This window comes from Lepisosteus oculatus, chromosome 4 (genome assembly GCF_040954835.1).
Source record: "Lepisosteus oculatus isolate fLepOcu1 chromosome 4, fLepOcu1.hap2, whole genome shotgun sequence".
NCBI lineage: Eukaryota > Metazoa > Chordata > Actinopteri > Semionotiformes > Lepisosteidae > Lepisosteus > Lepisosteus oculatus.
The window spans coordinates 15,836,695-15,861,807 of NC_090699.1; the positions used below are offsets into that span (position 1 = coordinate 15,836,695).

At 60.3% G+C, this 25,113-nt stretch overlaps 1 protein-coding gene across 2 annotated transcripts in view; it reads right to left on the bottom strand.

Annotated features, from left to right (window-relative positions):
- Positions 1-1,620: 1,620 nt before the first annotated feature.
- Positions 1,621-25,113, bottom strand: part of srcap (Snf2-related CREBBP activator protein) — a 29,103-nt gene continuing 5,610 nt past the window's right edge. For both annotated transcript variants that reach the window (XM_069187998.1, XM_069187997.1), the window contains 28 exons: positions 24,504-24,696; positions 24,218-24,396; positions 23,097-23,184; positions 22,896-22,985; positions 22,538-22,750; positions 21,694-21,899; positions 21,254-21,431; positions 20,314-20,450; positions 20,052-20,221; positions 19,169-19,361; positions 18,951-19,087; positions 18,657-18,843; positions 18,080-18,249; positions 17,393-17,577; positions 16,755-17,027; positions 15,991-16,155; positions 15,568-15,741; positions 14,781-15,116; positions 14,484-14,638; positions 13,243-13,550; positions 12,784-12,986; positions 12,523-12,692; positions 12,134-12,330; positions 11,691-11,805; positions 11,068-11,196; positions 9,362-9,550; positions 8,783-8,866; positions 1,621-7,324 (listed from right to left, as the gene is read on the bottom strand). In XM_069187998.1, the coding sequence (XP_069044099.1) occupies positions 3,326-7,324; positions 8,783-8,866; positions 9,362-9,550; positions 11,068-11,196; positions 11,691-11,805; positions 12,134-12,330; positions 12,523-12,692; positions 12,784-12,986; positions 13,243-13,550; positions 14,484-14,638; positions 14,781-15,116; positions 15,568-15,741; positions 15,991-16,155; positions 16,755-17,027; positions 17,393-17,577; positions 18,080-18,249; positions 18,657-18,843; positions 18,951-19,087; positions 19,169-19,361; positions 20,052-20,221; positions 20,314-20,450; positions 21,254-21,431; positions 21,694-21,899; positions 22,538-22,750; positions 22,896-22,985; positions 23,097-23,184; positions 24,218-24,396; positions 24,504-24,696 (8,823 nt within the window). In that variant the 3' untranslated portion in view covers positions 1,621-3,325. The remainder of the gene's footprint in view (positions 7,325-8,782; positions 8,867-9,361; positions 9,551-11,067; positions 11,197-11,690; positions 11,806-12,133; positions 12,331-12,522; positions 12,693-12,783; positions 12,987-13,242; positions 13,551-14,483; positions 14,639-14,780; positions 15,117-15,567; positions 15,742-15,990; positions 16,156-16,754; positions 17,028-17,392; positions 17,578-18,079; positions 18,250-18,656; positions 18,844-18,950; positions 19,088-19,168; positions 19,362-20,051; positions 20,222-20,313; positions 20,451-21,253; positions 21,432-21,693; positions 21,900-22,537; positions 22,751-22,895; positions 22,986-23,096; positions 23,185-24,217; positions 24,397-24,503; positions 24,697-25,113) is intronic.

Genomic DNA, 25,113 nt, shown 5'->3' on the forward strand with positions numbered 1-25,113 from the left:
TTCTTCCGCTTCCGAGATATAGCGCCGTGTTCTTCCGGGGCCTTGCCGTCACTCAGCCCCTCTACAGTGTCGTAGGGAAACCAAACTGGTCTCATTCCTTAGTGCTGTGTTTGTGCGGTTGAAAATAGCTTTCCAGTTGCTCTCGTTCCCGAGATATAGCGCCTTGTTTCTCCAGTGATCACGTGACCACACGCAGTGTTTTTGACCTCCAGTAACCCCGTCTGTCGAGTTCAAGCACTGTGCCACTGGTGCGAGAGTGACTATGCTGCAGTTGTGTTCTTCTGCGCGTTTGTATGATCAGGAAAATTAAAATAGTCACCAATATCATAGCCTAATCAGAACAGTTGCGGATGTAGCATTAAAAGGCAAATATTAGCAAGAAACTGCATGTCCTTACAAAGAAACTAACGAGCATGTCTCAATATTCCGTAGTTGTGTCCCTTTTTAAAAATATGAAGAAGTAAATCGGTGACCCAGGTAGTTCATAACTGAAGTGCAAAACATTGGGAACTCTACTGTCTCTCACATGCAGACCGCACTCCCACCACCCTGGGAGTAAAGCAGAGCCTCCTGTCCTGACTGAAGGATCTCATCCAGCTGTTTATTGAGAGAAGTCAGGGTATCGGCTTCAACCACATGGTGGGGGGTAGCTTGTTCCACACTCCCACCACCCTGTGTGTAAAGTAGAGCCTCCTGTCCTGACTGAGGGATCTCATCCAGCTGTTTCTTGAGAGAAGTCAGGGTATTGGCTTCCACGACATGGCTGGGCAGCGTGTTCCACTTTGTATAGCGACACTATGCTTTGTAGAGTGTCATGTCTTTTTGGTTTTGCACTTCCCTGTACTTTTCTACTCAGGCCCCGGCGGTAGTGTTTCAGCCGTGTCTCTCCACCACGGGCCTTGCCATGAAGGGTTAAAACGGGGATCTCAATCCCGACTCTGGATCACACCCCCGGTTTTGGCTCGAGCCCAGATCTGCCGCACAGTTAAACCATTAGTCCTTTAATTGACTTGACACGATGCATTTTAATGGTTTGTTTTGCCCCCTTCAACGGGACGTAACTTGCCTTTCAATGACTGAATTTCATCAGCGGAAAGAAAAACTTACAGGCCAGCGTGGTGGCGCGGTGCCGGGGCCCCCCAAGTTCAATTCCGGACCCGGAGAGTTCAAGCTGTCTGCATGGAGCTTGCATGTCCTCCAAATGCGTGTGGGTTTCCTGTGGGTGCTCTGGTTTCCTTCCCAATCCAAGGACAAGCTGGTAGGTCAATGGGCTTCTGGGAAAACTGGCTCTGGTGTGAGCGTCCGTCTGTCTGCCCTGCAATGGACTGGCACCCCGATCAGGGTGTACCCCGCCTTGTGCCCACGGCTCACTGGGATAGGCTCCGGCTCCACCCGAGCCTGTACTGGAAGAAGCGGTTAGAAAAGGGGTGGATGAAATAAAACCCCACACTTCCAGGTAGATGAGAACTAGCCAACTGCTCCGGCAGCTCCCAGTAAGTCAGGTAATTGAATGAAACACCCAGGGGGGCCAGTTGGGGTTAAAGCCTGTTGGCGGGGCAGAATTAGCCAGCCCTCCACCCCCCCTCCCCACCCCAGTGAAAAACACCCACCACTGCAGAGGCTCTTTCAAGTTTTTTGGTCTTTTTATTTAATCGTTTTTCGTTCAAGTAAAATAATCTGGAATTACACGGGAACACAGGAATGTAGAAACTGAAAATAAAGTCCAACGTAAAAACCTTCATCCCCCCCCCCCACCAAACTCCTTCCCAGTCCCAGAACTCCCCCCCAGCCCCGCCTCCTAACGCCTCTCCCCAGCTCTCCCGGACATGCTCATGGCTGCCTCCACTTCAGACTCGGGGGGTCCCCCTTCTGGCTCCCCTGCGCCCTGCAGCGTGTGCCTTCTGAACAAGGATGGACAGGGGCTTGGCCAGTCCAACCCCAGATAGAGGTCGGAACAGGACTCAGACGCTCTGGGGACAGGGAGAGGGAGAGATGGGGCGCCAGCTCGACCAGGGGCAGGGAGAGGGAAAGAGAAGGTGCGAGCTAGACTGGACAGAGAGGGAGAGGGGGGGGTCATTTTATGTGCCGATTGGCCAACAGTCTCCACATTAAGGCAACACCAGCCCCCCCACTCCCTCCAGTTCCAGTGGTCAGACCGGGCTCCACAGTGCGTGGACGCCGGTTTGGGGTGCTAGTGGGGTACCGAGAGGGGCAGATGGGGGGAGATGAGGCCTGGAAGGGGGGAGGAAACCCCGAGTCTGTTCAGTGGGAGCAGACAGATTAAGTACACTTCAACCCCGACGGAAACGTGTCGAAACACCTGGCTTTTCAATTGATGGTCTCATGCAGTTTGGTACGGGGCACCCCTACTCTTCCGCTGAACCGCTGGAACCCCTGAAACTGAAAGGACGCCCCCCGGAGCTCAGGGCCCTGCAGCTGCTGGTACTGGAACCGCAGATCGGGTCACACAGGGCCACCGCTGGGCAGCAGGAACCTCGCTCTGGGGGCAGTGCCGACAGCCCTTTCTCCCTAGACACACTGCCTGCCCGCTCCCAGCCGTCACTCCTCACCCCCAAAAAGCTCCCTAAAATCACCCCTGGCTCCGACCTGACATCATGTACTGTGCCGGCTGCTGGATTCCCTCTGGAGTAGAAGAGCAAGCCCTCTAAGCCCCTAAAAAACCCTCACCTTCTCAAACTACGGGGCATCTTGTACCCCAGTTCATCCAGCGGCACCCCAGCAGGTTTGGCACCAACTCCCCTCTCCCCCCCAGTCCCTCCCACAGTTCTCGAAAAAACAAACGGCAGGTGAAAAGGGGGGGGCAACCAGTGTTTGTTACCCCAAACGAGGTTCCTGCGTGCTCTATCAGGGAGAGGGGTCCAGCTGTAAGGACAGAACTGGACAGAACCGACCCCCCCCTTCCCACGCCTGATCCCCGCTGCCCCCTACAGGGAGCTAGCAGCAGTGTGCCCCCCGTCCACCCCCAAGCCTGCGCGTCTGACCCCCAGCGTGTTGGGGCGCAGACCCGGACAGGCTCCGGGACCCAAGCGGACACCCATCTCTCTCCTCCAGCAGGGCAAGACAGTGCCGCAGCAGCCGGCCCCCCACGGTCCTTCTCTCTGTACGTGAGCAGTGCGGCTCCTCGCGGTGTCCACCAGGGGGCGCTCACGGCCGCGTCAAGAGAGGGGGGTGGCAGAGGAGAGGGCAGGGGGAATGGTGCGCGCCTGAGAGAAGCAGTTTTATCCCCCCCCCCCCCCGAAAGCAGCCTGGCGCCCGGAGAGGGGCAGGTTCTGTCCGCGCGTCGAGTCCGGCGCCCTCGGGACCCTCAGGTCTTGCCCCGGCGGCGGGGCGGGGGCTGGTGCTGCGAGGAGGAGGAGGACGAGGAGCGCGTGTTGCTGGCGGGCGTGCGGGCCTGGGCGGCGGCGGCGGCCGCCACGCTGCGCAGCACCCGGTCGGGGGTGCCCTCCGAGGGGGGCTGGCGGCTCCGCAGCCTCCCGCCCCCTCGGGACGGCCTCCGGCGGCCCCCCCGCTCCCTGTCCGAGGAGGAGTCCTCCGCCTGCCGCCGGCGGCCCCTGTGGCGCGAGCGGCGCTCCTCGCGGTCGCTGCCGGAGGTCTTGTCCGCGCCCGTGCTGCTCCGGCTGCGGCCCGTGCTCTGGGAGCTGAGGCTGCGGCTGATCCGGCTGCCGCCGCTGCTGCTGCTGCTGCAGCTCCGGCAGCTCCCGCTGCTGCTGCGGCGCGAGGCCCTGCTCCTGCTGCGCGCCCGCCGCCCGCCCGCCTCCGCCCGCTTCTGCGCCGGCTTCTTGCCGCCCGCCTCCAGCGGGGGCACCAGCGGCCCCGGCCTCTGCCTGGTGCAGCGGGGGCCGGGCTCGGGGTGCTCGGCCGGGGGCTCGGGCCGGCAGCTGCGGTCCGCTGAGGAGGAGGAGGAGGTGGTGGTGCCCCCCTGCCGGCCCCCTCTGCCGGCTGGACCCGCCGAGCCCCGGCCGCGCATGGCGAGCAGCTTAGCGGCCGCGTTGAGGGCTGAGCAGCGCTTGCCTAGGACCTCGGGGACGGGGCTCGGCCGCGGTTTCGCGCCGGCCTTCTGCTTGCGCTCGCTGTCCGGGGGGGCAGCCGCGGCGGCCCGAGGTGCAGAGGTGGATTCTGGGTCCTGGCGGGTGGGCAAGGGTGTGAGGGTCCTGCGGGTCGCCCTGACCGACACCTCGCTGCCCGACTCGCCCCCGGTGGTGGTGGTGGTGTTGGGCGTGAGCCTGCCGGACGAGCCCGCCTCCCGCGGACGCTCTCTCCTCTTCAGGTTCTTCGGCGCTCTCCTCCTGTCCCCGCCCTCGCCCTGGCGCTCCGCCTCCCGCCGCCTGCCCTCCGGCCTGCGCTGGGACGCCCGTGTCAGGCGCCGCTCGCCCGCCCCGCCGGACGCCTCCGAATCGGAGGACGAGGGGGAGGAGGACTGCGAGGTGGCGGTGGCGGCCAGGGCGTCTGTCCGGGAGGAGCGGGTGACCCTCCTCTGGGGAGCGTCCTCCTCCTCTTCTGTCTCCACCTCCTCTCCTTTTCTCTTGACCGCTGCCTTCCCTCGGCCGCCCTTCTTGCCGGTGGACAGCGAGGACGATCTGGTGGAGGCCGAGCAGGAGGAGGAGGAGGACGACGACGCGGAGGAAGAGCGCGTCGACTCCTGGCTCTGACTGCTGCGCCGGTGCTGCGGCGGCTCCGTCTCCTCCTCCTGTGCCGCGCGTCTGCCCCTCTTGCCCCTCTTGCCCCCCTGCCTGGCCCGGCTGCGCCTCCGCTGCTCCTCTGGCCGGGGACTGCGGCCCCTGACGGCGGCTCGGGTCACTCTGCGCAGGGAGGGAGAGGGGGAGTGCTCTTCCTGAGAGGAGCGGGTCACTCTCCTCTTCTTGCGGTGGGGCGGCAACTCCTCGTCTGCCTCGGCCCCGCTCTCGCTGTCTCTCCTCTTCCCTGGCCTCCTGTCCTCCGAGTCCCGGCTCTCGCTGTCCCTCCTCTTCCCTGGCCTCCTGTTCTCCGAGCCCTTGCTCTTGCTCTCCTCAGGCGGCGCCATCTTGCCATTCCCCCCCTCTTCTCCTACTCGGGACTCTGTGGGACTCTGCTTCAGTGCTGCCTCTTTGTCCTCCCCCTCCAGCTGCGCCTCCTGCCTGTGGGGGCTGGGCGGCAGGGTCTCGGCAGGCACTGGCAGGCAGGAGGGATCGGGCGGGGAGCTGCGGAGGAGGGGAGAGGTGGGGGCGGCAGCGGGGGACCTCGACGCGGAGGGGCTGGCGGGGCAGTCCGCGGCCATCTCGGGCGGGCGCTGGTCTTTGCGGGGCCGGCCCCGCTTGCGTTTGGGGGAGGGCGACAGGCTGCCGTCTCCCGCCGCCGCCGCTTGGGCCGGGGGAGGCGGCGGGGGCGACGACGACGACGACTCCAGGGTTTTGGGGTCCCCGACGGCTCGGGGAGGCGTCTTGGGGGGCCTGCCGCGCTTGCGCTTCCCCGGAGGGGTGGGAGTGGCGGCGGAGCTGTCTGGCGAGGACAAGCAGTCCCTTTCCGGCGGGGTGTCCTGTTTCCGAGGGGAGCCGGGCGAGAAGCTCCTCCTGTCCCCCACCGTTCCCCCGGCGCCCCTCCCTCGGCCGCGGCCCGGCTGCTCGCCCAGCTGGGCCGCCAACCGCGACTCGGTCTCCAGGCGCCGCCGCACGGGCAGGTTCCTGAGCACGGGCATGTCCGCGGGGTAGGCCCTGCCGGGGCCGGGCAGGGAGTCCGGCAGCGCGGGTGCGTGGTCGAGCAGGTCTCCGGGGCCGGGGGGCTCCCCGGCGGCCATGGCTCCGTCCTCCGCGGCCGGGTCCGCCCCTCGGTCGGCCTCCCCGGCGGCGTCCCTCCGCGGGCCGCTCGCTCCCCTCCTGCGGCGCTTGAGCTCCTTCTCCTCCACCACGGTCACCAGCCGGCCCGGGAGCTTGCGCAGCACCTTGGCCGAGGGCGACCCCTCCTGCAGGCTGTTCAGCACCTCTCCGTCCGCCGACACCCGCTTGCGGGGAGAGCGGGCCGGCGCCTGTGGCAGCGGCGGCGAGCCCGGGGGCGAGGAGCCGGGGGAGGGCAAGGGGGAGGCGGGCGGGGGCTGGGGAGGTGGGGTGCCCAGTTCTGCAGCGCGATGTCCAGGGCTGCTGCTTTGCCCTGCCTCGTCCGCATTGCTGTAGACAAGGGATCCGGGCAACATGGCGGCAGCCGTCCCACAGGAATCAAGCCGCTCGCTCTTCACAGGCGAGCCGGGGGCTGACCCCCCTTCCCTAGTGGAGACGGGCTGCTCCAGCGCCCTGTCTGCTCTGGGCTGCGGGGCGGCATGAGGCTCTGGCTCTTCATGGAGTGGGGCAGGGGGGCTGTGGGGGCCGCCCCCCCTTTGCGAAGGAGGCGGGGGCTCGGAGGAGGGTACGGGGGTGGCCGGAGGGGAGAGTGGGGCCGTCCTCTCGGTCTCGCCACAGGGAGACGTGGGGGCGGCAGAAGGCACTGAGAGGGGGGAGACCTGGGGCTGGGGGTCCCTGGGGGCCTGGCAGGCGGCTGGCTGGGGTGGGGAGGAAGGGCCCGGGGAAGGGAGGCCTCCTCCTCCTCCCTCTGGCTGCCCAACGCCTGCGTCGGGCAAAAGGTTGTTCTGGGGAGAAGGCGGCGCCGGCTCGGCTGGCTCGGGCAGCTGATGGGCTTCGGGGGTGGCGAGGCGGGTGAGTGGCGGTGGCGAAGGGAGGTGGAGCTCGTCTTTGGTGTCTCCCTGCAGAGCCAGGCCGGCAGGCTCAGGCACGTCTCTGTGCTGCGGGGTGCTGTCCTCCTCGGGGGCGGGAACCAGCGGAGCCTGAACTGGAGCCGGAGCCGGAGTCGGAGTCGGATTCGGATTAGCCGAAGCCGAAGCCAGGGTCTGAGCCGGAGCCGGAGTCGGATTCGGATTAGCCGAAGCCGAAGCCAGGGTCGGAGCCGGAGACGGAGCCGGAGCGGAAACACATGCAGTGCTCGCCTCCTGCACTGGCATGTTGTCCTCGGTCCGGGCCCCTGCCTCAGGCTCCGGTCGAGCCAGGGTGGTAGGAAGGACGTCGATCCGAGGCTGTGGAGGGGAGTCTCCCGTCACCTCCCCCGGACTCCGGGCGGGGGCGGGGGGAAGTTCGTCTGCCCCCTCCGCCGCGGGGGTTCGAGGCCTCAGCCTCCCGCTGGCCCGGGTGCAGAGGGCGCTCTTCTCCTTGGTCTTGCGGGCCCGGCGGTGCGGGGCGTCCTCGGGCAGGGCGCGGGGCGCAGACGGGGCCTCGTCGTCCGAGGGCAGCTTGAACGCCTCCTCCTTGGCCTGGTCCAGGCCCTTGCGGGCGGCTTCCACCTGCTCCTGCGGACACGGAGAGGAGAAGGAGGGCGTCAGGCACAAGAGCTCCAGCGTCAGGGGCTCTGGACACAAGCTGTTTCTTAACCCCTCGAATCCCCCTTGCAAATATTTCACAGACAAAACTCTGAAAACCCGACCACCGTCACGCTGGCATTAGTTGAACCCTTGTGAACCCCTTCTGGCACCAGCACAACGCCCTAAGCAGCTTCCAGGGAACCAGGCGACAAAGATTGTGGTCACAACCTGATCGGATTACCACCTCGCTGATTATCACCGGAGCCCCAGGCCACAGCACAAGGAAAACGCACCCCGATCGAACTCTAAGCATCTCTCGGTCCAGAGACTGGCAGACAAAGCCAAGAGGCGAAGAAGGCGTCCTGAGAGCCTTCTTCACACCTAACCGGTTGCGTCTCCGGGGTCTGTAAGTACTCCTCATCACTGCTCTTCTGGACTGTGAGGCGGTGAAACAACCGAGACAACACCCACCCCTGAAAGCAACGTTTCAACTCCATCACTAAGCTGGCTGCCTGCACGCGAAGAAGCCAAACCACTGCTCACCTCAGAGACCCCCGGGAACATTTAGATATGGCAGTTCCTGATCCGCGTCGGGTTACCCCAGCCCGGCCCTCAAGGGTTTTGAAAACGGGGCGCAATCGTGTCTGTTCTCCCCGAGAGAGGAATTCAGACAAACCCACAGCGTCTGCTGAAATGTCCACAGTGTGGCAGTCCAAAATCTCAGCCCAGTCTAAAATCTTCCAGCAGGCTCTGGGATAAGTAGACCAGTTGGCGCATCCTCGGACCACGCGCACCCCAGGAGGAGAGCTGCCATGCCTTCACAGATCGAGACCGATCCAAACTCAAGGAAGGCACCAGCACCGCATGGCTGTACACCATCAGCCCTGCCGCGTCAATGTGGACAGTCGCTAGGCTGCGCTGCAGGTTCAGTTTCATATTCATCGATAACACCAAGGAAGAGCGTCTGAACGCCACGGCCAGCGGCGTAAACAGCGACGCTGCGTTGGGACCGGCCCACCCCAGAAACCACACGTGGGTGTAAGGACAGAAGCAACGTCCCTTTAGAGAGGACATCTTGCACACAAAAAAAAACACCAACTGCTCTGCTAGCCCCTTGCAAAGAGGAAAACACCGATTCAGACCGAGCCTAGCGGCCACTTCTGCAGAATGAGGGCCCCAACCTTGTTAGTTGCCATCTTTTGCTACCTCGCTCTGGACCACACGCAGGAGATCCAGCAAACACAGGTCTGGAATATTTTTTTTATACCACAGGAACTGCTCCTCAGCAGGGCAGAGACCTTGTCGTCCCTCCCTGTTAATATGAACCCAAGGCCACTGCTTAATAAGTAGCTGCCCAGAACCCTTCTCTCAGGGCGCGGCTCAAATACAGGCGGTGCGCACGAGTGCAGCTCAGTGGGAGAGCTTGTGAGAAAAGAAGGCAGTTACCTCGGCCTGTTTCAGCTCCTCCTTGCAGACGTCTTCCAGTGAGGCCTCCAGGAAGTTCATTGCATAGCGCTCTATTGGAGTCAGCTGTGAGAGAAACAGAGAGGGGTTCATACAGACACACTGACTGACTGGAGACTCCAGTACATTAACACTGCACTGAGAGAGAGGGGTTCATACAGACACACTGACTGACTGGACACTCCAGTACATTAACACTGCACTGAGAGAGAGGGGTTCATACAGACACACTGACTGACTGGACACTCCAGTACATTAACACTGCACTGAGAGAGAGGGGTTCATACAGACACACTGACTGACTGGAGACTCCAGTACATTAACACTGCACTGAGAGAGAGGGGTTCATACAGACACACTGACTGGACACTCCAGTACATTAACACTGCACTGAGAGAGAGGGGTTCATACAGACACACTGACTGACTGGACACCTGGAGGCAGGAGCCTGGACCCATGGCGAGAATGACACACCGGTGCAAGAGGCAAACATGGTGTGTGTTTCCGCTCCGCTTTAGAGCTGCAATCTGCTGAGTGTGTGTGTCCCGTGTCGGTCTGTACCTGCTCCACCAGGGCGGCGATCTCCTGCTCAGCCTTGGATAGCTCCTCCTCTTCCTGCTCTCGGCCCGCCCCCTCGCTGCCCTCCTCCAACGGGATGTTCTCGTTGAACTCGGCCAGCTCCGCCACCTGCTCCGCCTTCGCCTGCGAGGCGGCGGCGATGTCCTCCTCGTCCTCCGCCCGGCACAGCGCCTGGGAGAGAGAGGAGCTGGTGAACCCCGGGCCAGCCGCTGCAGTTTCTGCCCGCAGAGCTAGAGGCGAAACCGACTGAACTTGACCGAGGCGTGCGGCAGGAGAACGTGGCGGCACGGGAAGGACCCCCCGCCCCAGCACGCAGACCCAGCTGCTTGCGCTCTGGCCGAGCAATCCCACACTGCCCCAGGACAGCCAGTCCCGGACGGCTGGCGTGACACGATCCAGGCTCGAACCCGTGCCCACGGAAAGCCGTGACGTATAGTGTGAAGACGTACAAAAGGGAACGCCCCCCCAGCCATGAGAATGGAAAACACGGAGGGTTCAGGAGCATCACAGCATAAACCTCCCCCAGCAGCCAAGCTGAAGGCTCTACCAATCAGAAATTAATGGGGCTGATGGTCCCAAGTCGGACTTCCACCCAGTGTCACAGGGGTGCACTGAAGAACAGTACAGGGGGTCCCCATGCAAGTCCAGGATATGTCCCTAAATAATGCAGCTCTTGGCCGCGACAAGCCTGGGAGATCATGTGACCTCTGCTTAGAAGAGGAAAGTCTTATCCATGGAGAATAATGTCATGACCTTCAGATACGTACCCCGAACTCACGCGTACAGAGAAACAGCGAGCCAGCATCAGCTCCTTTCCAGCTATCAGCTCGTCAAACCCAACAGTCAAGCACTGCGACACGGTCGATACCCCCCCCTCCCCCCGACTCCAACACCGCTGATGCAGCCAACACTTCCCTCACCCCACGCCACCCTAGTGCGCATCACTGCGTTCACAAGGTCAAACCATGCCAAAATCCCCACCCCGATAGTTTCCCTTTGCCCACTGCCTCATCACGGAGCCTCCTGAAAGCCCAATGTGAAGAAGAGGCTTTAAAAGTGAGCAATCACACCTTAATCCACCGCCCGGATCAATGAAGTCGCGGGAAGAGGTAAGAGATTGATTTTAACGAGGCGGAACAACGATTCATAATCCGAGTCACTTGCAACTGCACTGGCTACGAGAACAATTTTTACGTGTTACATTTTGCCTTTTTCCTTTGTTGTTTCATTTTGGAACAAGGCAATTCACTAACCACCTACACGTGCTAGTTATTGGTGCCCTGAAAAAAGGACAGATCAGTATGATGTTCGACGCATAATTAATTTAATTGACAACGTATATGCAAAGCAACAAATTATTAAGCCGACTTCCAACAGGGACCCTCTGTAGCTTGCAATTCGTACCAGGTTTTGCGCGAGTATGATTCCAGTGTTTCATAAGCCTAGAAATAAGGTGCAGTGGTCAACATTGCTGTCCACTGTGATGGACTGACATCCTGTCCAGGGTGTGTCCTGCTTTGCGCCTATTGCTTGCTCCAACTCACCCACAACCTCATACTGGATAAAAAGGTTAGAAAATGAATGGACAAGCCTTGAACTGGAAACAGATGCAATAGATATGAAGAATGGGACCAAAAACAGAGCCCTGTGGGATGCCAGTTGTGTCTAGGTGCACTGCAGCCCCTCACCTGTTCCAGGATAGAGGTGTGTTTGTTGTTCAAGGCCTCTTCCTCCTCTTGTCGGGAGGGGGCCTGGTTGGGCTGTTCCATCTCCTTCCTCTCCCCCTCGGTCAGATCAAAGAGCTCCCGAATTGTTTGCTAAGGAGAAAGAGAAAGGTTAATACACTGACTGGACACTCCAGTACATTAACACTGCACTGAGAGAGAGGGGTTAATACAGACACACTGACTGACTGGACACTCCAGTACATTAACACTGCACTGAGAGAGAGGGGTTCATACAGACACACTGACTGACTGGACACTCCAGTACATTAACACTGCACTGAGAGAGAGGGGTTAATACAGACACACTGACTGGACACTACAGGACATAACTGGGAAATTCAGAGCTGCAGTCAGAGAGAGGCATGATAGGGTACTGAAACTACAACAGAGCTGCAGTGTTTCTCCCCATTAGTAGCACTACTGGCACAGTGGGACCCAGCAGTGAGTTGCAGGGGGAGACTTTTCCTCTCAGCACCAGCTACCAAATCCTGGCCCACTGCCCTGCGGCCACGACCTGTCAAGATGCTGAGGAGGCACCGACACCAGGACGGGAGGAAGATGGGGGGGGGGGGGGGAGGGAATACCTGTTTGAAGAAGGCTGTAGTGAAGTTTCCACCCTCGATGGCCATATCTCCCAGCATCCTCTTCTGATTGGCCTTCTTCAAGATGTTCTCCTCCACCGTTCTCTCGCTGATCAGTCTGAACAACAACCAGCAATACCCAGTGAACTCACAGCACAAAACTGAAGACTTAATTGTACCTGTAGATGTCCCCGACCTGCTCTAGAGCGACTCTGGGCCGTAGAGGCGCTCGTCCCCGGCCTGCTCTAGAGCGACTCTGGGCCGTAGAGGCGCTCGTCCCCGGCCTGCTCTAGAGCGACTCTGGGCCGTAGAGGCGCTCGTCCCTGACCTGCTCTAGAGCGACTCTGGGTTGTAGAGGCGCTTGTCCCTGACCTGCGTCAGCGGGACGCTGGGCTGCAGATGGCTGACACGGTCAGCTCTGTGTCAGGATTAGCGCCGCACTGTACCTGTAGATGTGCACGTCCCTGGTCTGGCCAATCCGGTGGCAGCGGTCCTGTGCCTGGGCGTCCATGGTGGGGTTCCAGTCGCTGTCGTAGAAGACCACGGTGTCGGCCCCGGTCAGGTTGACCCCCACGCCCCCACTGCGGGTCGACAGGATGAAGCAGAATATCCGCCGGTCTGCGTTGAAGCGCTCCATTAAGGCCTGAGGGAGAGCGAGAGGAGGGGTCAGCACCAGGCAGCAGGAGGAGAAACAGGAATCTGTGTAGGCCGCTGTGAGCACTTCAGTCTTTCTGCTCCTAGGGAGAAGAGCCCTTTCCACCGTCTCCTGGGCTGACTGAAGAAGCCTCCAGCCCAGCATTCCCAATTCCAAACGGTGCTCATCCCCACAGCTCACCTGTCTCTGCTCCACGCGGGTGCTGCCATCCAGGCGCAGGTAGATGTGTCCGTGGTAGTTGAGGAACTGCTCCAGTACGTCCAGCATGCGGGTCATCTGGGTGAAGATCAGGACGCGGTGACCCCCCGCCTTCAGCCGGCGTAGCAGCATGTGCAGAGTCTGCAGCTTCCCTACGGGCCGGCAGACAGAGAGGGGTGAGTAACAGGTGCGCCGGCCAATGGGCCTCTTGCGAGACCGCCCCCTGGTGGCCGGAGGACTCACCGCAGTCGTACTGGATGAGCCGCAGGTCGGGGAACTGCGTCCGCATGTTGCAGTGGACGCGGTGCAGGCAGGCGGTGCGCGGGGACAGTTCGGCGCGCAGCCTCTCCCTGAACACGGCCTCACGGTGTGCCAGCCAGGGCGGGGGGTGAGAGGTGTGCAGGGCCACGGCCGGGGCCTCGACTGGGGGGATCACGAAGATGAACCTGGGGAAGAGAGGGGGCAGCAGGGGTCACTTCACTGTAGACTGGGGGAACTGACCTCAATCCACCATTGAACTAACCACTGGAGCCCCTCTGATTGAGGGGGACCTCTAAGACTCACTGGACTGGGGCTGGAGCCCATCTGATTGAGGGGGACTTATAAGCCTCACCGGACTGGGGCTCTCCAGGACCAGGACAGTGACTGGCTAACATTGCTGGAAGAATTGCGTGAGCTCAGGGACACGCCACTAGTCTGCACCTGTCTATGACGTTGGACAGCTGCTCTATCCGCTGCTCTGGGGTCTGGATGACCCGGCTCAGGGCCTCGCTGCGCTCCCAGTACCGGTCCGGAGCCTGGGACTGGGCGTTCAGGCAGTGGGCGTAGCCGGAGCTCAGCCAGTGCCCCGGGGCGTCGGGAGACGGGGCGGAGGGCCGGTCCAGGACGGTCAGGAAGCGCAGGACCTCCTGGCCGTAGATGGGCCGGGCCGAGCAGTGCTGCTCGTTCACGCGCAGGATCCGGGAGAGGCGGGCCTCACGCTGGGCCTTGCGCCGGTCCGCCAGCCAGGACTGAAAGAAAAGAGCCGGGACGCAGGTACTGATCAGAGCGGGTCCGGGCTCGGTCACGCCCGTCGCGGACATCTGGACGAGTCACAACGACAGTGAGCGCTGCAACATGTCCGTGGCGTTCCCGAAGACAGCACAGACTCCTCGCCACTGATTCCATAGGAACTAACGGGTAGGGGCAGGATCTCCAGAAAACCCATTCAGGACTGACATAGCGTTAGCCCTTACTTTCTCAAACTCGTGTAATGGTACCACACGCGCCAGCCTTCAGCAGGAAAGCGGGGAAAACGAAGGAGGGTTTACGTTCCAATTGCTTTCACAATGAAAGCCTGCGGCCTCAAAACGTGTTTGTGTAACGTCACGAAAGGCAGCTGGACAGTGCTTGGGCACCCCTGCTCCTCCACCGCAGGTTCGCACGGGACACGCACGGGACACGCACGGGACACGCACGGGACACGCACGGGACACGCACGGGACACGCACGGGACACGCACGGGACACGCACGGGACACGCACGGGACACGCACGGGACACGCACGGGACACGCACGGCCAGCGGCAGCGATGAAGTTGTCGCAGAGCTGCCGACTCGCGCTGGGAAAAAGAGCTCCCTGTACAGGAAAGGGCGCCGCTTCGAAATGGCTGCCTGAACGTCAGCCAAACTAAAATGATTAATCGAGAAAACCAAGGGCGCTGACCCCATCAGCAAAGCTCATCTCTTCGAACAGACTGCAGGGGCCGCCGCCGTGTGACTCGAGCAGGAAACCCCGCTCCGAGCTCGGGTGGGAGCCAAGTCCTGCCACCGGCCGGCCCTGCCCGAGATGAGACTGGGGATCAGCTGGCTGGGGTCCTCACAGCTTGCCTGGAGAAGGGTCAGCCCCTGGACACTAGGGGGTCAGGCCTCAGCGGTACAGGGGCTGGCCCAGAGGCTACTCACCATGTAGAAGGGCGAGCGGGGGGGCGGAGGCACCTGCGTGCGCACTCTCGGGGTGCTCAGCCCGCCGCCCAGGTGGGGGCTCGCTCCCGACGGCGTGGCCACGCGCAGGGTGATGACGTCGCTGTCGTCCCGGCCCGGGGTCGCGCTCAGGCGCGCTGCGAGCGGACAGAGGGAGAGAGGGACAGCAGTTAGGACACAGGTCTGCGAGGGAGGGAGGGGCATCACTGAAGCAGCAAGGAGCAGCCCAGTGCCTGCGGGCGGGGGTTCAGCACCCCGAGAGACGGCGGCGCTCCTCACCCTGCTCTGTCCCGGCGGCAGGGCCCTGCAGCACCCTCAGCACGGGCCGCAGCGGCGGGAGTGTGGGGGTGGGCGACGGGGGCTGAGGGGGGGGCCGTGGGGGGGCCAGCTGGCTGGGCAGGGGGGCAGGAGGCCGGCTGACGGGCTGCGAGGGGGGCACCGGGCGCACGGACGGGCTGCTATTGGAATGGGGTGCAAGAGAGGGGGAGGGGGTGGGGCAGGAGGGAGGGGCACGGGGGGTGGGGGGCACAGCCAGGGTGGGCACCCCCTCTTTACCAGCCGACTGGCGCACCACGATCTTCACAATGCCAGAGCCAGACACCATGGAGGAAGGAACTGAAAAGAGAGAGTTACTACTGATTAAAACTCAACACTTAACTCGAGATCCTCACATCCATTTGTCTTTTGAATTGGTTGTTAAAAAAGCAAATTTTGCACATTACCACTGTCTGCCTGTCCTGTTCTGTATTAGCAGTTCATGTCAGTGCTGCCCGCACGTGAAACTTGGCACTTGAAACCTGCATTCAACGTCATCTGCCAGGTGCTCGCCCAGGCTTGAACATCAGCTGAATCATTCCAAATTTCATCTGCCGCTGCCACAGTGTCTGCCAGTCCAGCTGTTTTGGCCTCAGTTTTTAAAGTGACACAACGAAGCAGAGCAGTAGACCACGTACAGGTCCCAGCAGTTCTCCACTAACCCTTGCACTGAAGCAACATGACTCTGACCGGACAGAAAACCGTCGACGCAGTTCTGCACCGTGGGAGGAAGAGCCGGAAAGAGCCCTACCTTGGGTGGCATTCAGCGGCAGCGACAGGCCGGGGGGACCGGGTGGCAGGGTGGGCTGGTGCGTGCTGACCACCCCCGCGCTGCTCTGACTCACGGTTTGGATCACAGCCACCTGGGCCGGCTGGCTTATCAGGTGGTGCTGCCCCCCACTGGACACCAGGTGAACTACGTTCCCTGCAGAGACGGGCACGGATCTGGTCACTGATGACATCAACACGACGCACAGTTCACGACACTGGAGGGGCGCGCGAGCAGGCAGCGAAACAGAAACCCGGATCCCAGACACACGCACACGCACGCGCACACACACACACACACGACAGCACCTGGCATCTCAACAGCACTTGCACCGAGCCGGGGGATAAAAACACGCACTCAAGATCCGCGCTAGAGGGTTTTAAAGGGAAGCACGCAGACACTCACCCTGCACAGGCCGAGGCTGGCTCATGTTGACCTGGTGCAGCTGCGCTCCTGACAGAGTCAACTTGTTGCCCTGCAGCTGGAAGGTGACCGGCTTGCTGCCCTGAGATGACTGGACTGGGCGACTGGCCAAAGAGGCAAGTTGGGCTATACTGAGCACCTCACCGGCTAGAGAGAGGGTAACAGTACATTAACACTGCACTGAGAGAGAGGGGTTCATACAGACACACTGACTGACTGGACACTCCAGTACATTAACACTGCACTGAGAGAGAGGGGTTCATACAGACACACTGACTGACTGGACACTCCAGTACATTAACACTGCACTGAGAGAGAGGGGTTCATACAGACACACTGACTGACTGGACACTCCAGTACATTAACACTGCACTGAGAGAGAGGGGTTCATACAGACACACTGACTGACTGGACACTCCAGTACATTAACACTGCACTGAGAGAGAGGGGTTCATACAGACACACTGACTGACTGGACACTCCAGTACATTAACACTGCACTGAGAGAGAGGGGTTCATACAGACAGACTGACTGACTGGACACTCCAGTACATTAACACTGCACTGAGAGAGAGGGGTTCATACAGACAGACTGACTGACTGACTGGACACTCCAGTACATTAACACTGCACTGAGAGAGGGGGGTTAATACGAGAGATATAAACTCCAGCATGTGAATAAAGAATTTTAACAGACACCAACAAAGAGAGAGAGAGATCCACAGTCAGAGACAGTGTGCACTCACAGGGCAGTCTGGCCTGCATGTCCGGGGTGAGGAGCACTCGCTGGGTGACGGTCCCACCAGTGGGTGTTGCGTAGCCTGACAGAGGGGGCGCAGAGGCTGCGGGTGCCGTCGGGGTCCGGAGCAGGGTGCCAGGGGATCCCGGAGGCCGCACAGCCAGTACAGGCAAAGGGGTGCCGGGCCTCACCCCGGTTCCGCCAACGCAGACAGCACTGGGGCCAGCTGGGACCAGCGGAGGCCGGGCCAGAGCAGCCGGCGGCACCGAACACACCGTCACTGGGAGAGAAAGGGACAAGAGGCCCATTAGCACAGACGACTCAACGCCACACAGCTGACAACACGCCCCCGGTCCCTTGAGCCCATATCTCAAGAAATGACATGAATTCGTTACACATCACAGCCCGCTCAAGGACGAGCTTCTGATCTTATAGATAACCTGTGCTGGCTGCACTCATTTCACCCAGCCCGTTACAATGAACAACTGCCCCGGGTCAGCCTAGGACTCGTGCTCCCCGATTGGGTGTGGGGGGGGGGGGGTTTGCAACACGGAGACCCTGACGCCCCACACCGGACAGGAGCGGGCCGGGCAGCCCACCGCTCCGCCCCGCTGCCTCGGCCCCCCGGCCTCCGGGGCTGCTCACCTGGAGGGGCGGGGTGCTGCTGCTGCGGAAGGGGGGCGGCGGCAACGGGAGCGCTCTCCGGGGCCACAGGGGGGCGCAGCAGGGGGGAGGGCGAGGGGGCAGGAGAAGGGGCCGGGCCGGGGGGGCGGGGACTGTTCACCAGCACTACAGTGCGCCCGTCCGCTTTCGGCAGCGGCTGGAACATCCTGCCGGAGAGAGAGAGAGAGAAGGGGGGAGGTTAAGAGACGCATTGAGCGTTTAATCAGGCGACGGCTACCAGAGTGCACTGTGGACCAGAAGACCGACGCTGCCACGGCCCTGGTCTTTCAGACCCCGTCTGGGATCGCAGCTCTGAACCCCTGTTCCCCAGGGTTTCTTGAAGTCTTCTGAATCCCTTCACTATCACCGGGCACCCCATACGAAGAGACCATGGAGTTTCTGACTTGGGTTCGACCCCCACCCCCCCCCCCCATCCCGACACCCAGGTCTGGATGTTATTCACACAACACCGCAGGTTTTCGCTAGGGAACACGAGCTCTGCTGATGGGAAGGCCCAGGGACTACCCAGGAAGTCACTGACACCTCGCCAGACACAGCGCCGCTCCTTGGCAGCGAACCTCAATTTTTCGAGACCGGCAAGCGCACCACCATGCAGCCTCATCCGGCCTCCTGTGTCACAAAGGCGTCATGGTAACGGGAGCTGCGCACCTGTTGACCTTCATGCGAACGGGTTTGGGCCGCGGTGGCGGGTCGGGAGAGTCCATCACCTCCTGGACCAGCAGGCGGGAGACCTTCCTCCGCGGCAGGAAGACGTCCGCCTGGTAGCGCGTCACACGGCCCTCCAGGCCAATGAGGTCAAACATGGAGAGGTCACAGCGCTGCAGGGGAGAGAGAGAGAGAGGCCCGAGGGTCAGCACAGACACACGGGCCACAGTGACGTCACATTAACACAGAGGTCACAGCGCTGCAGGGGAGAGAGAGAGAGAGGCCTGAGGGTCAGCACAGACACACGGGCCACAGTGACGTCACATTAACACAGAGGTCACAGCGCTGCAGGGGAGAGAAAGAGGCTTGAGGGTCAGCACAGACACGGGCCACAGTGACGTCACATTAACACAGATCACAGCGCCACAGGGGAGAAAGAGAGGCCTGAGGGTCAGCAACTGCCTGTGTCCAGTTCCTATGTCTAGGCTATGTCATTGAGCCTGCTCTCCATGAGTAGCCAGGTCAGCTTGTGCCCAGTATCCGTGTCCAGGCTGTGGTCCTTCATCAGGGTGCGACTCACCTGAAAGGGGTGCGTGTCCAGCCCGCGCAGGGCGAGCGAGGCGGTGGTGTACAGGATGCGGGGTGTGATGAAGGGCGAGTGGATCGGCCGCGGGTCAAACAGGTTGGGGTGGTTGCACACCTTCCGCAGCTGCATGAGGATGTTGATGACGCTCATGAAGTGACCGCTGGCCAACGTCTCCCGGGTGCTGGACAGAGGGAGGAGGGGAGGGGAGAGAGCGAGAGATGACCAACTCAGCTACCGCAACCCAGTGACCCTCCCCTCCCCACCCCGAAGGACGTGGCGGGTACTCACGAGGCCTGCGCCATGAAGTCATCGTACAGGAAGCGCTGGCGCTTGGACAGCCGGCAGCGCACCACGTGCTCGTACTTCTTGGGCATCTGCTTCTCCACGTCGGCCTTGATCCGGCGCAGGAGGAAGGGCCGCAGCACCTGCGCGGAGAGAGGGGAGAGCGTGAGGCGAGGCTCGGGCACTGGGGGAGCACACTGCGTCGGCCAGGGCGGGGGCGGTACCTTGTGCAGCCTCTTGACCAGCCCCTCGTTGTACTCCTGGCTGCCCTCGATCATGCCAGTCAGCGGGTTGGAGAACCACTCGCGGAACTCGCGGTGCGACTGGAAGACGTGGGGCATCAGGAAGTGCATCAGGGACCACAGCTCCATCAGGCTGTTCTGCAGGGGCGTGCCCGTCAGCAGCAGCCTCCTCTGACTGAGAGTGAGAGAGGGACAAACATTCAGGGATTAGACCAACATTCCCCAAATTAACAACTCCCATTCCAGAATTCCCACACCTCCCAGAATCCCAACAGCTCCCAAACCTACCGGGAGAGGAAACTCAACAGAGCTGCAGCCTAGTATATGATCTCCTGTCCCAGCCTGAGGAACAGACAGTGAGCCTGTCTCTCAATAACAATAATACAGTGTGTGATCTCCTGTCCCAGCCTGAGGAACAGACAGTGAGCCTGTCTCTCAATAATAATAATAATAATAATAATAATAATAGTGATTTCCTGACACAGCCTGAGAAACAGTGAGCCTGTCTCTCAATAATAGTGTGTGATTTCCTGACACAGCCTGAGGAACAGTGAGCCTGTCTCTCAATAATAATAATAATAATAATAATAAAAATAATAATAATAATAATGATAATAGTGATTTCCTGACACAGCCTGAGGAACAGTGAGCCCCTCTCTCAATAGTGTTCCATATGTTTGTATTTAATTGTATTACGGTGTATCTGTATCGTAAATGACTGTAAATATCCGTAGATGTTGTGTTAACTGAATTTCAGTGTTGCCAGATCATATACATCGGCCATGCCAATAAAGCATCTAGAATTGAAACTGAACTGAGAGAGAGAGGTGCGGACGTTAGCCAGCGGCCCCGGGGCGCACCCCACCTGTTGAAGTTGAGCAGGCTCTGCCAGCGCTGGGACTTGAAGTTCTTGATGTTCTGCGCCTCGTCCAGGATCAGGTAGCGCCAGCTCTTGCGGCGGAAGGCCTGGTGGTCCTGCAGCACCAGCTTGTAGGAGGTGATGCAGACATGGAAAGCGTTGGGCTTCGTCCAGCCCTGGGGGGTGGAAGAGAGACCAACGGTTGAGGCCTCCGGGCGGGTCCACAGCCACACAACCAGCACGGGCAGAGCTCTGCGCTGCCCCCTACCTGTCTCTTGAGCTTGCGCTCCTTCTGGCTGCCATAGTAAGTGAGGATCTTGAAGCCAGGGCACCAGCGCTTCAGCTCCATCTCCCAGTTCAGCATCACACTGGTGGGCACAATGATCAAGTGAGGCCCCCAGTTACCTCAGAGAGGGAGAGAGGAGACATTTTACAACATGGTCTGCGACACCAATAATCCTTATAGCTCACTGAAATATCGTTGCGTAAAGTCAGTGTGTCTGTATGAACCCCTCTCTCCCAGTGCAGTGTTAATGTACTGGAGTGTCCAGTCAGTCAGTGTGTCTGTATGAACCCCTCTCTCTCAGTGCAGTGTTAATGTACTGGAGTGTCCAGTCAGTCAGTGTGTCTGTATGAACCCCTCTCTCTCAGTGCAGTGTTAATGTACTGGAGTGTCCAGTCAGTCAGTGTGTCTGTATGAACCCCTCTCTCTCAGTGCAGTGTTAATGTACTGGAGTGTCCAGTCAGTCAGTGTGTCTGTATGAACCCCTCTCTCTCAGTGCAGTGTTAATGTACTGGAGTGTCCAGTCAGTCAGTGTGTCTGTATGAACCCCTCTCTCTCAGTGCAGTGTTAATGTACTGGAGTGTCCAGTCAGTCAGTGTGTCTGTATGAACCCCTCTCTCTCAGTGCAGTGTTAATGTACTGGAGTGTCCAGTCAGTGTGTCTGTATTAACCCCTCTCTCTCAGTGCAGTGTTAATGTACTGGAGTGTCCAGTCAGTCAGTGTGTCTGTATGAACCCCTGTCTCTCAGTGCAGTGTTAATGTACTGGAGTGTCCAGTCAGTCAGTGTGTCTGCATGATTCCCTCTCTCTCAGTGCAGTGTTAATGTACAGGAGTGTCCAGTCAGTCAGTGTGTCTGTATTAACCCCTCTCTCTCAGTGCAGTGTTAATGTACTGGAGTGTCCAGTGATGCCCAGGCTCTCAGTACCTTTCTCGCAGGCCAGGTGGGCCAGCAGCGAGATGGTCTGGATGGTCTTGCCCAGCCCCATCTCATCCGCCAAGATGCCGTTGAGTTTCTTCTCGTACATGGTGACCAGCCAGTCCAGCCCGATGTGCTGGTACTCCCGCAGCGTGCCGTAGAGCAGGAATGGGATAGGCGTCTTCACCTGGCGGAGAGGAGGGAGAGAGGGTGAGCCGGGAGAACGGCTCCAGATGGACAGGCGCTGCTCTTCTTAATAGCACCTTCCACGGCCTCCTCTATTGTTATTGTTGTAATTATAATTGTGTCCTATCTTGTGAAATCTTCTTAATTATTGTTGTAGTCTTCTTATTTATTGTTATTGTCATCCTGTAAAGCGCTTTGAGAAGCCACCTTTAAAGGCGCTATATAAAATAAAGTTTATTATTATTAATTATTATTATTATTACCTGGGTGGTGGCCAGCGTGTACCCCTTTGGCTGCAGGCTCTCGGCTGTGGCGGCGATGTCGCTGATCTCCTTCTTGGGCCGGGGAGCAATGGGGACCTTCTCTCCCGGGGTGGGGGGGCTGCGGTCCCCCTTCAGCAGGAACGCCACCCCCACGTCACCCCCGGGACTCGAGCGCCCGTCATCGCTGTCCAGGGCTGCAGAGGAGTCTGGGGCAAACCGAAGGGGAGACAGAGACCCCTTGGTCAGTCAGGCCAGTGAAGGATCCCTCTATATTCTGAGCGTGACCCCTACTTAAGCACCAGACTCTCGCCCAAGGAGAATCGATATCTTATCACACCCGCCTCTCATCCGGCGGGGAGGGGGAGGGGGCCGGAGCTCCGCTCCTCTCTTCCCGGAGGTAGCCTGAACGCAGGAGTCAGCACACACCCGCTCCCTGTCCTGTGTGCCGGAGCTCCGCTCCTCTCTTCCCGGAGGTAGCCTGAACGCAGGAGTCGGCACACACCCGCTCCCTGTCCTGTGTGCCGGAGCTCCGCTCCTCTCTTCCCGGAGGTAGCCTGAACGCAGGAGTCGGCACACACCCGCTCCCTGTCCTGTGTGCCGGAGCTCCGCTCCTCTCTTCCCGGAGGTAGCCTGAACGCAGGAGTCGGCACACACCCGCTCCCTGTCCTGTGTGCGCTCGTGGGGTTTGGAGCTGCACATCAAGACCGTGACACACACCTGGCTCTTCCACATCAGGCGGGTTTTTAACACAAATAGCTCGTGGTTCTAAACTTGTGTGGGAAAAATGATGGGATGCTCCGACAGAGTGTACGTCATTTTTTCAATGTGCTCCAGGTCCAGTTACCTGAACAGTGACTCTCCTCTTCCTCACTCTGGTCTCCCTCCGCTGCCTCACTCTGATCTTCCTCCTCTCGCTCCCCAGTATTCACGGACTCTTCATCTGCTTCCTCTTGCTCCTCCTCAGAGCTGGAGGATGACTCCGAAGCTGAGGGCACTTCAAAATCTTCAGCATAGGCACCACTATAGCGCTCCATCAGCTCCTCTATACTCATTTCACCTGATAGAGAGGGGATTAATACAGACACACTGACTGAACACTCCAGTACATTAACACTGCACTGAGAGAGAGGGGTTAATACAGACACACTGACTGACTGGACACTACAGTACATTAACACTGCAGTAACAAGGGGTGGTGTTACCTTCTCTGGCCAGGTCACTGAGCTCCTGTGAATGATCAGCATCCCCCTCAACTACTTCCTGAGCTGCTATGGTGTCCTCCTCATCCTCCGCTGGACAGAAAGAAAGGGATTAATGCACAGGTACAGAGACACCATTTAATTACAACAGCGCAGAGTGCAGTACTACTGAGTGCACAGCAGAAACCATAATATACCACTCACCTTCGTCCTCGTTGGCAGCGAACTCATCATCCTCATCCTCCTCTGGGGCACGAGAGGTGCTGTGGGAGCCCTCACCCTCTGAAGAGTCCTGATTGAGTGAGAGAGCAGGCAGTCAAGCAAAGGCTTACCGCTTGTGCTCACGTTCCTGTCACCATAATGAGTGAGCAGCCTGAGGGCACAGCCTGCACAGACCCACGCAGCTCCTGCCACCCCCCGTCTCCCACCTGCGCAGACCCGCGCAGCTCCTGCCACTCCCCATCTCCCACCTGCGCAGACTGTCCAGGCGGGGGGAGGCAGGAGCTGCGCGGGTCTGCGCAGGTGGGAGATGGGGAGTGGGCGCAGCTCCTGCCTCCCCCCGCCTGGACAGACCCGCGCAGCTCCTGCCTCCCCCCGCCTGCACAGCCTGCGCAGACCCGCGCAGCTCCTGCCTCCCCCCGCCTGCACAGCCTGCGCAGACCCGCGCAGCTCCTGCCTCCCCCCGCCTGGACAGCCTGCGCAGACCCGCGCAGCTCCTGCCTCCCCCCGCCTGGACAGCCTGCGCAGACCCCCGCCTGCACAGCCTGCGCAGACCCGCGCAGCTCCTGCCTCCCCCCGCCTGCACAGCCTGCGCAGACCCACGCAGCTCCTGCCTCCCCCCGCCTGGACAGCCTGCGCAGACCCGCGCAGCTCCTGCCTCCCCCCGCCTGGACAGCCTGCGCAGACCCGCGCAGCTCCTGCCTCCCCCCGCCTGGACAGCCTGCGCAGACCCGCGCAGGTCCTGCCTCCCCCCGCCTGGACAGCCTGCGCAGACCCGCGCAGGTCCTGCCTCCCCCCGCCTGGACAGCCTGCGCAGACCCACGCAGCTCCTGCCTTCCCGCTGGCACAACCTGCGCAAACCCGCGCAGCTCCTGCCTTCCCGCTGGCACAGCCTGCGCAGACCCACTCAGCTCCCGCCTGCGCAGACCCACGCAACTCCTGTCTCCCCACCTGCACAGCCTGCGCAGATCCGCACAGCTCCTGCCTCCCTCCGCCTCCCCCCGGATGCGCAGACCGGCGCAAGCTCCTGCCTCCCCCCGGATGCGCAGACCCGCGCAAGCTCCTGCCCGCCCCCCGTCTCATGTCCAGCCTGCGCAGAACCTCACCTGGGCCTCCGTCTGTGCGCGTAGAGTCTGCAGCAGCTGGTCGAGGGGCAGCTCCCCCTCCTGCCTCAGGAGCTCTATCTCCCGCCGCTGTGCCTCGGCGTCGTTGCCCTCCTGCTGCTCCTCCACCTCAATGGTCTCCTCATCGTCCTCCTCCTCACACTGGGGCTCAAAGTCTCCATCTGGGGAGAGCAGAGGTAGCTGAGAACAGTCTAACACGCACTGTCCCTGTGAATATGTGCACACACCCCCCATGGACACACACGTGCTGCTCCTCATCAGACATTACCATCCTCCTCCGGAGCGGGCCGCACCGGGGCCCCATGGCGCGGCAGGAGCACGGATCCCGCAGGGGCCTCACTCAGAGACTGGCTCAGCAGGTCGGAGTACTTTTCTGTCTGGCCCACGATGAAATCGAGCTGCAGGTCCAGGGCCTTCTTCCTCTTCTCCTCCAGCCGAGACTGCTGCTTGAACTGCACAACCTGAGAGAGACGGGAGTTAATACAAACACACTCGTTCATAAGTTCCGTCACACCTCATTAAGTTCTCAGTTATACCTGTAGCCATATCAGTACTTAACACTTGATTTTCCAAGTTGTTGTGTTTCTTTTTTCTGTCTGTCTCTACATCAATACTGCACTGAGAGAGAGGGGTTCATACAGACACACTGACTGACTGGACACTCCAGTACATTAACACTGCACTGAGAGAGAGGGGTTCATACAGACACACTGACTGACTGGACACTCCAGTACATTAACACTGCACTGAGAGAGAGGGGTTCATACAGACACACTGACTGACTGGACACTCCAGTACATTAACACTGCACTGGGAGAGAGGGGTTCATACAGACACACTGACTGACTGGACACTCCAGTACATTAACACTGCACTGG